This window comes from Nothoprocta perdicaria, unplaced genomic scaffold (assembly GCF_003342845.1).
Source record: "Nothoprocta perdicaria isolate Ctin4 unplaced genomic scaffold, notPer1 scaffold_414, whole genome shotgun sequence".
Taxonomy (NCBI): domain Eukaryota; kingdom Metazoa; phylum Chordata; class Aves; order Tinamiformes; family Tinamidae; genus Nothoprocta; species Nothoprocta perdicaria.
In genome coordinates, this window is record NW_020455660.1 from 247,925 (window position 1) to 258,043 (window position 10,119).

General features: G+C 41.1%; 1 protein-coding gene across 1 annotated transcript; it reads right to left on the reverse strand.

Annotated features, from left to right (window-relative positions):
• Positions 1–387: 387 nt before the first annotated feature.
• SCCPDH (saccharopine dehydrogenase (putative)) lies at positions 388–10,109 on the reverse strand. Its single transcript, XM_026045892.1, has 11 exons — positions 9,983–10,109; positions 9,226–9,306; positions 8,666–8,795; positions 7,129–7,178; positions 6,449–6,579; positions 5,765–5,882; positions 3,790–3,909; positions 3,643–3,699; positions 2,980–3,091; positions 2,183–2,264; positions 388–1,695 (listed from the first exon to the last, which is right to left on the reverse strand). Exons 1-11 carry the CDS (start codon positions 10,022–10,024, stop codon positions 1,590–1,592), a joined length of 1,029 nt encoding a protein of 342 aa, XP_025901677.1. The 5' UTR covers positions 10,025–10,109; the 3' UTR covers positions 388–1,589.
• Between the last annotated feature and the right edge of the window lie 10 nt (positions 10,110–10,119).

Below are 10,119 nucleotides of genomic sequence, written 5' to 3' on the forward strand. Positions count from 1 at the left end.
GTGCTGCTGAGCCTCCTTGGCAAGAGAACATGCTACGATGGTCCTTATTTTAGTTTACAAGGTTATGGCTGCTTCTGGCAGTTGCCTTGTCTTTTACTCAGTTGCCACCTTGGCTAACTCGCAAGGCAAGCAAGTAGTCCTTGGTGTAACAAAACAAAAATGCCATCTTGGTCCCAACTCTTTCTTTTATTATGTTTTAGCAGGAAGATAATCTGCAGGTACTACGTCTCTTTACAGACAGACAGTCACAGCTGATAAATGATTTTGGGGAGCAACTTGAGTCTACCATCTGCAAGCTCAAAAGTGATGTTGCTGTTATAGTTAAGAAGAAGCGGGAACACGCAGCATATAGCAAAGCTCAAGGGGCCACCGAGTACAAGTGAGTTGTGTGGTTAAATTCTGTAATGAACAAGTATATACATCACAGCTAAAGCAAATGGTTTACCCACTCCCTCAGCATGTTTGTTTACCATTCTTCAGTCCTCTACAAATGACTATGTGTATCTGATTTGGGATAAGATTAAAAAATGAATTTATATTATTTCTGAACTGCCTACTCTGTAAAATGTTCTGATTCTATCAAGTTGCAAGGATAAGTTATCAGAACTGTCCTGATAATACAGATATGTATGTATGTGTGATAATATCTATTGAAAAAGAAACGCTCCTGTTAGGCAAGTTATTGTTTAACCACATCACAAAGGGCCAGGTATAGACTTATAAGAGAAATTTAATATTTACAAACAAAGGCAGGGCTTGTTTCAGCACAGCTCAGACCACCGAACAGGTCGTTCACTTCTTACAGTCCCTACTTTGGCAAGTCTGCTACGGGAAAGAGCTACACTGCAACTGTGATTTCCTTAAGGTGCTTTGCCCACTGCGTGTGTGCTGCTAGAACGGTGTGTTCCCTTGACAGGATGAAACTGCACCGGGTCTTCCCCTGCTCTATAGGACAGCAACAAGGTCTCAGTGACAAGCCCCAGCTTCTCTGTTTTCTCTCCCTCTCTCTGCGTACAGCTCACTCCAGGAATGCTAGCAAGGCCAAAAGCCAACAAACTGTAATACAGTAGTATAGTTAGCTGATCTTTAAAGTGAAACAAAGGCTTAGTTTTAGTTTATATGGATGCCAAAGTTTAAAATTAAGATCCCCACAGTAAGTAACAGTGCCTATCCTGAGCAGGCATGAAGAGTAACTGCTAAGGCACTTGTTATCCAGGGCTTCCTGCTTTAAGCAGTTTGGTGGAGGGGGAGGACGGCCGTGGGAAAGTGTCAAGTAGATTCTACAGTGGTAATAGTTTAAACTTATGCTGCTGTTCTGCAGCTTAAGCTGAAAGATTAAACAAAATACTGGGACTAACATCTGATCAATCACTGACTTTTTAGTAGGTTCATAAATTAAAATTCAGTATCCATAAAGGGTTTACTCACTATAGCAACTACTATTATTATTTTTAACCCTTTTTTTCTTCTGTTTCTGCCATAAACAACAGCACAGTTAAACTCATTATTTTATGATTAGGCGTTAACATCCAAATAAGCTTTCTTGGAATTAGACACAGATGTTAATTTATGCAGTTTAGGGTTTGACTTCAGACTTCAGGCTTGGTAATAACCGAAAACTCCAAACCCCGTTTGTTGAGGCGCTCGATCAGTTTTGTTTTAGAGAAAGCAGCTCCTGGAGAGTAGACACCACCTCTGTTGATGAAAGTCAAGGGAGAGAGAGATCAGTGGCATGATGATTGGGCAATTCCTTTGTGTGTGATTCTTGGGGTCTTTTTTCCCCTGCCTAGAAAAGAAAGAGCCCCTTTTTTCTTCCCCCCTCTCCCCTCCACTAGGAAAAAGCATAGGAGGAACTTGGCAAGCTGGTTGTAGTCATAGGTTCATTTTTGCCTCCAGCAAACTTGACAGAAATCTTGCCGCTGTCTGAGAAGACAGATATTAATGCAACAGTTGCTGCAAAGGTGGAACTAAAACATCTTCATCCTTTCAAAATAAAAGGACACTAAAGGAATGGAGTTTTAAATCAAGTTGTAGTCAAGTATCATGTCTTGCTTAGCAAGAACAGTGTTTACTAGCGCTTGCACAGAGGCGAGGTAAACAGAAATCCCCACACTATATTTTCAAAAAGAAATGTGTGCATGGAAAAGTTAGATCATGGTGTTCTGAAGAGGAAAATACTTACTGTGCAGGCAGACAAGCTGCTTCTTCCAGCAGAGCCACACCTGCTTGCACCATTGCAATTGGTGTAGCAATATAGCCAGGCTCTGACAAAAGAAGAGATTTGTACATGGTGTTGAAATGCAGAATTCATAATTTTGATCTTGCTCTTACCGACTGCATGCTGAAGAATCTCTTGGGTAATCACACAGCCCACCCCCTCTGGGAAAAGTAATTCCACCTGGTACTTATCCCCATTAGCTTTGGGAGTCCTGGACAAATGCCCATTTCAAATATAGACCTATGACCACAATCCCTTCATGGTGTCAGAGACCTCTCCTTTACATTCTGTGCTTGAGTTCTTGGATGCAAGACTGCTGCATTCAGGTACACTTAAGATATTTAAAGTAGCTACACTTCATTAACTCCTTTCTGAACCCCCCTTCTTGCTTTGTCTCCAAACCTTCAGCTGACCTCTCTAAAGAATGATCTGAACACAAGTGAAATGAAACATAGGTAATAAGCCCAGGTTGTAGTAACCACAAGCTACACTTAAGACACTCTCCCTTTGCTACTCTATTTTGGAAGAAAATTGTTTTGTGACAAGAGGCAGAAGGGAAGAGAATGACCAGAACACACTGGTTAACTACTTCAACCAAGTCTCAGTCCATGCTCCTATGTAAGGCAATACTCTCTAGAGGCTGCTGACTTTGTGTGTGTTGCAAGCGCAGGGAGAAGGGAAGGGCCCTGGAAGCAACGCTAAGCTCTATCAGAAGGGGGAGGGAAAGGGAACGTGATGCAGCAGCTGCTGCTAACACTCACCTGGCCCTTTCACTTGGGTGCAGATCTTCACATTGGGTTTGCCCTTCTGGGGGTCTTGCCCCTCACTGTAGCCCTCACCAAAAAAGGTCATTGTGAAGGAAGTTTCATCCATCTGCAGTAGACAAGAGGTGCAGTCACCAAAACTCACTTCTGAGCTCGCTTCAATCACACAGGCGGAAGTAATGAATATAAATGCTAAGTAATATGACATATCTAAAAGGGAGATTAACAAGTCCAAGTCTCTGCCAGAAAGGTGCAGTCTGATTTAAATTATTTGGATATACTGTTCACATTCATGTTGCTGTAGGTGTTATTGTTCTGAAGTCCATCTGTCTTCTCAGTACTTTCCATGTTATTTTTTTGTACCTCAGTCTCCTTTTGCCATCACCTCTGCCATTTTGAGCACTCTGAGCTATCCAAGTAAATAAGAAAGGCCCGGCTCTCTGATCCATTTTTGTTACATAATTTTCATATACTTTGATATTTAATGACATCTTTATTTAAATATACAAAACTATATGGAAAGGCAGACACAATGTGTATTTAGAAACTTTTCTGGGGTGGAGTGGGGGACTGTGTGGTGGATTCCAGGTTACTATTCCACCATTAGCGTATCTTACTTAAACAAATTTCTTCATTAACTGATCCAGGACAGACAGTTACCTGTTTCTGGGTTGGTCCTTTCTTTGTGAAGCGGCCAGCAGAGAAAAATTCTGGGTACTATATAATAGGAAGCAAAAAGATTAATGATAAACTACAGGAAAAAAAATATCTCCAACCACTTAGGTCTTTTGCGTTCTAAACACTTACTTTTATCAGAAGTTTTCTTCCAAGACTAAATTTCACAAGAAGAAGAAATAAAAGGCCAGCAAACATCAGCTTCATAACAGAGCCCAGACCACCTACGTTTGCATAAGCAGCATACTGCACCTATGGCAAAACCATATTTTCAATACACATCACATGAAAATTATGCTGATTCACTTCTAAAAATAAATCCATCCCAAAACTAGGCTGCTTTTTTTTTCATGCAATACACAGCTATTTGAAAGCATCTTAAATATATATCTTTGTTCCAAACAACTCTCTGAATAACGTTTCACCTCTGTAAGTCAGAGCGAGAACACAATTACAGAACAAAGTCTGCAAATGTTTCTTACTAAATAGCCTCAAATATATTTTTAGAGTAGCCTGCCATCTCTATCTTATGGGTGCCAGTGATTCTGCACAGCTGTGCTAGATGCCTCTGGTGTTGGTTTCCACTCAGGAAAAAAAAAAATAAATAAAACCCCAACCTCCAGTCTTCCACCAGCAGTGACGTTCCACTCTTCATGTTGGTGGTACTCTACATGCCAGAGACCCAAGGATCACAGAATCCAGATACAAGTGAACAGCACATGAGCTCCCTCCCACACTGTTTACTGTGCTATACTGGCCTGACCTTCTGTTCGTCAGTGCACTGCACTTATGAGGCCCTTAAAAGCTCCACAGACATCACAAAAGCCTCTGTACAGCTACAGAATTAAGTGTCTTCCTTCACTAAGGCTTTTTTAAGTATACACAATATAGAATACATGCATGGATACTTTTACTGCATATCCACTTATAATAGTGCAGAACATAACTCACTTTTACTTCAGTCATGCAGTTACCTGTGGCACAGAGCAACCACCTAGATGTCCGATGGAATTGTTTTCATTAGCTCATGAATGCTACTGCATATGCAAGAACTGCAGAAATTATCTGCAGTTTTCCAGGGTTCAGTGGTATAAAAATGCTTGATGTGTACCTCACAGGTTCTTCTGAGCCCACCAAATACAGATACCAGCACTGTTCTTGAACATTGGGACAGGAAAAGAAAGGCTTCAAATTTTGTTTCCTGTTGGGACTACTGCCAGCAGAAGTGACATGCTAGTTTAGCTGTTTATCAGTGAAATGCAATTCAAGCTGTCCATGGTAAAAAATGAACACAGAGCTAAAGAAAGCTGAACATACAAGTGGTCCCTGCAGACACTCGACAACTCAGCAGATCTAGGTCTACTCACTCCTGAACATATCCTTCAAAAAGCCTGAGTGCAAAAATCCTCCTTCTCTAACCTGCACAGAAGGCACGTCAAGCACTAGAATAAACCTTGCAGAGCACACAGCATGGGTCATACACAGATTGCATTTTGAATTGTGTTCAGGAGCCAGCAGTGACACAGCATGATAAAGGTGCCTCATTTGCCACAGCCCTCTGTTGTGCATGCCTTACTGCAAGCCATGGACCTGCTTAAGCAAGTTAGTCCAGAGATGATAAATGACATGCCTGACTTTAGAGGCTACCCCAGGCAAACGTTATGGCAGAAGAATGCTCTGAGCATTCAGATTTTGTGGCTCTGTGTAACACTCATTCCCTAAAATTCTGAAGCCGTTCACATTTCTATGCGGAGGCTTCCATCTCCTACAAGTGCCTACTCAGAAATTAAAATGCATGAGAACCCTACAAGAAGAGCAGACTCTTGGAACCATCAAGGAACCACCAGCAAATTCATCAGGGAGCAGTAAATCAGGCACACTCAAACCAACCAGAGCATCCAAAAGAACCTGGACTGCATCAGGTCAAGCAGCTTTCAAGGGCAATCAACTGAGACTCCTTCATAACAGAAGCAAATGCATTTTGTTAGGTTTTACTTAACGATGCAACCCTGCTACACAGATCCTGCGCAAGGAACTGTTAATACATAAAGGAAGGATGCCCTGAAAATGATCAGGAAGACACAGTATACTAAGAATAGCAACTTACTGGTGTTTCTTGCAGCTGTGTGTGCAAGTAACGCTGAGAGCGCTTCACTACTGAAACATCAGATCCCATGAATGGAATGGAGTACTCTCTGAATTCCTGACTGTAAAACACAAGGCCTCTGCAAACAGAATATACATAAATAAAGAAACAAAAAACACTGTTTAAATGTTCATGCAACAGAAAAAGCCATTCATAATGAGACTATCAGTGCTGGCTTTCACTCACGCACTTTAAGGACATTATCTATTCTCACTGAGCAATACAGTGATTCCAATTTACTCCTCACTCAACTCCAAGTTTATATGCTACATCCAGGATTAATCTGATAAGCAAAATAACATCTTCCTCATGTGGGTTCTTCCATTCTGCTACCCAATTCAAACTCAAAAAACCTGCCACATCTCCAAAAGGCCAAGGAACAACATCTCCAAAAGGACAAGCAGCTTTCAGAGATACTAAATACTAACGTGTTATTGTTCAATAAAATATAAACAAATGAGTAAACTCAAAACATATCTTCAATTCTATTACAGAAGTAAATATGTGTGCATGTTTTGCTGAAGTGTTAAATGCATCTTTTTAGCATTAGTAATATGTATCATTGTATATAGAGAGTATATATATAAAAATAAATCCTAGATTGTTAGAAACACAGATATATTTGATGTCTTAAGATTCTTATACCTTCTTTTAAGTTTTGCACCAATGACTGGAACTGGGGTATATCCTATCTGTTTTCGAAGCTTCTTCAGATTGTCTTGATCTGAAAGGCCGTAAATAGCCGACTTCCAGGTCCCATCATGTATGCAGGCGCCCTGGTGACAGAGCAGGAAACAGTGAGTAACGGAAGTAATTCAGTATCTAAAGGTTTGAGATGCTATTTCAGTAGTGGCCTGGCCCAAGGAATTACTACCCCTGTGACAATTTCCTACACTATAATTGTATGCATTATCAACTGTATACAAAGAAAAAAGGAAAAACAAGCCAGCAAAAAAAAAAAAACAAAACCAAAAAGAAAAAAACAGACAAAAACAAACCAGCCAAACACTGGGATTACAGACGATACTTCGTACCTCTGCTACAACTTATGGGTACACGGATCCTTCACACATCTCAGCAATATATTGTAAAGACCCTTACAAACAGGTGGTTGCTTGGGATATTTATATATATAAACATTCATAATTTATATAAAAATATATATATATAAAAGTAAAAAAAAAAAAAGTTCTTAGACTTATTGAATAGCTGCCAGTTTGTTTTGTTGCTTGATCTGAATTAACATAACAACAGTTCTTCAAAGGGGCTACGCATGTGTTATCACAAATATTCCTGGGTTTCTAAGACAGCATAAAGCAACCAACCTCAGGTCCAGATTTCACTGTCAAAAAACTTTCCACGGCTGTTAAGGTACCTTTAACAGAAGAGAAAATATGATAGTTGCTGACATACAGTCTGGGAGCTCACACAGCCAGAGTACACTCTGACAGACTCATCTGTCACAGCACTGACATCGCTAGTAGAAGAGGCAGAATCAAATCATTATCTTCAAGTAAAATAAACTAAGATTAAGTTCCACAGCTATTTTAGTCATTAGATTTCATAAGCAAAGTACTTCAATAGGGGTCATTATCTTTGTTCATTAAATGTTGTATTTTTTTAATCTAGTTAATGAGATAATGTAAATCACCAATGAAAAGAAAGAAAAGAATATCAAGAGTCATGTTTCTTTTTGCCAAGTTTTGAAATAAAAGATGATGTAGGAATTGTACAGGTGTGAAAATGTCGATGAACTTATATAGAGTTTGGCAGACCTCACTATAAAAAAAAAAAAAAAATCAAAATATCTCCAAAATTTTCATTTTAACATAGCTTATCCTTTTTGCAAAGGATGCTCAGCTGATGCAGAGCCAAACAGAACTCCTCCAAATTCTGCCTTGTTTTGCTTTGCTTGGTTCCTTCTGAGACTAAAAAAAATGTTCCTGTAAGAGCAAATTTAAATGTAAGAACAAACTGGACAGAAGGGTGATAACAGAAAGTGAAGATACTAGGAAGTCAAGAAAGAAAGAGGTAAGAGGGATCTTTACTCGAAAGACATATCAGACATAACCCACAGAAAATCATATATTCATTTCCTTGCCACTCCTCTTTCTCCTTTTCCAATAGTTCTTAAAAAACTGAGAATAGATACACTCTGATGCAAATCAATCCTACTCAATGGCAATTTTATTAGTACATATATGCAAAGTCATATGTGTGGATACTCTTACTAATCCTTCCAATGGAAAGGAAAAGAGAGGGGCATTTGGTGGGATCTAGACTCTTGAGTATGCTTCTACAGAACAAACTATCTGAGCAAAGTTTGGAAAAAGGATCAAGTGCCATCTTCATAGAATTCAGTTATATCACATCTATTTTGAAATATATTTATCCTTTCACTTGCTGTCCAGCCACTGTTGAGAAGAAAAAGGAATTACACAGCACTGTCCATCTACAAATGCTTCTGCACCGCCTTCTTAGTGCAGGCTGTACAAGCAGACAACCGGGGAACCCCGATTACCCGCTAGATCGCATTCCCTTTCCCGCAGGCTTCCCGTCTCCACCACATCTTCCTTACAGGTCTCTCCCCGCACAGGAGGCAGCGTGCCAGGGCTCGATTCCTGCACTCCTGCTCTGTCCTTTCAGTGCGTGGCATTGCTTTGAATTCCTCCCCTACCTAATCATCACTTTCCTCAAATCCAAGAGCAATGCTTTTCCATTCTCACGAGTCAGATCTGCTTAGTTGGTAAAGGGAGCCAGAGCGATAGACAGAAAGAGTTCTGGGCTTTACTGCTTTAGAAAACCAGATGAAAAACAATCCATGGTTCTTTTTCAACATAAGACCACGCTTAAATAAGTCACCTTTCAACTTGTCTCTGGTGAACAGTACTCCCATATCTGCTGGTATAGAGTCAAAGCCACAACTTCCAATGATGTAGACTCCCTTCTCTGCAGCCTTTTCGTTGTATTTCAGGTACATTCCTTCCAGAAACTAAAACATAAACAGAGCATATATTTTAATACTCAATATTATCCATCAGCACTTTATCACAGTACTCTGCGTACTTCAAACAAAGATCCTTAAGGCAGAAACACATTAGTCCTACTTTATGGTATGGAAATGCACACAGTGCCAAAAATTGTGATCTCTACAAACTCCTACATGAATCACAACCGAGGCTGACTGTACAGTTCTTAAGTGCTTGATTTCTAGAAGGTTTTTGCGTAGTTCTCGTCTTATAGTAATAAAACTACGCAAATAATACATATTACAAATAATACATATTAAAATTAATGTAACAATTGCAAATCAGAAGACAATGTATCTTCATCTTCAAAAATATCATCATCAGAACCATACTGAACAAACACTCCTTTACTAGCTGCTGAGCCCAAGGTAGGATTTTTCTGCTGTCACATACCTGAGGTTCTCCACTGATGTCAATGCAGCTTGCACCATTTTCAACACAAGCTTTTACCACAGGTTCTCCAAAAAATCTGTACTATAGAGGGGAAAAAGCACACACACGTAACAAAACCAAGACAAACCCACACGCAATCCATCTGTTTTTATCTAACATACCTACAACAACAGTGAACATTTGAGAGCTACAGCCCTCTAAATGGGGCAGATATAACAGTATTTCTCTTTTCTGAGGAGCAGGAGAGGGAGGAGGAGGAGCAGTGTAAGGTTCTTCATCACTAGTAACCCCATTTAGTGTATGAAATAGCCACGTTTTTCCCTGCATGACCGCCCAGGACAATTAGCTACCCCTTACCTTGATGCTCGGGTCTTGCATTAAGCAAGAGCCTCCTCCACAGCCCCTGTTTAACCACTCTCAGCCCAGTGCAGGAGGCAGAGCAGGTACCGTGACGTGGCTACAGCTCTTGTACTTCGCCCCTCTCTCCATGAGCAGCAAATTTGGCCACCCAAGAAGTTTTAAGGGGGCCACGAACTTAAAGCAGCCAGTCTATGCGCGGCTCTATTGTCACCCTGACTTCAAACAAAACCACTTGGCCCAAAACACACGTGGTTCCAACTCAAAGAACGAGAACAGAGGATGCTGCAGGAAAGTCTCGTGCGATCCCAGCACGCGTTCGCGGCCCGGCTTGGCCGTGAGAAGCGAATAAACAACCGCGCTGGTGAGGTGAGCGGGCTCCCCCGCCGCCGCCACTCACCGGGCCCACGCAGTTGAGCACCAGCCGCGTCTGCTTCGCCATGGCGGCCAGCGAGCCCTCGTCGCCCACGTCGCAGAGCAGCACGCCCACCTCGGCGCCCGGCGCCGCCTTCCCTGCGCAGGGGACACGGCCGTCAC

Excerpts from the sequence above, each read along its gene's own strand:
- SCCPDH (XM_026045892.1), bottom strand. The coding sequence starts at position 10,024 with ATGGCGAAGCAGACGCGGCTGGTGCTCAACTGCGTGGGCCCG. Across the intron at positions 9,307-9,982 it reads TGCTCAACTGCGTGGGCCCG|TACAGATTTTTTGGAGAACC; the intron begins GTGAGTGGCGGC and ends TCCCCTCTATAG. Across the intron at positions 2,265-2,979 it reads CACCCAAGTGAAAGGGCCAG|AGCCTGGCTATATTGCTACA; the intron begins GTGAGTGTTAGC and ends TTCTTTTGTCAG.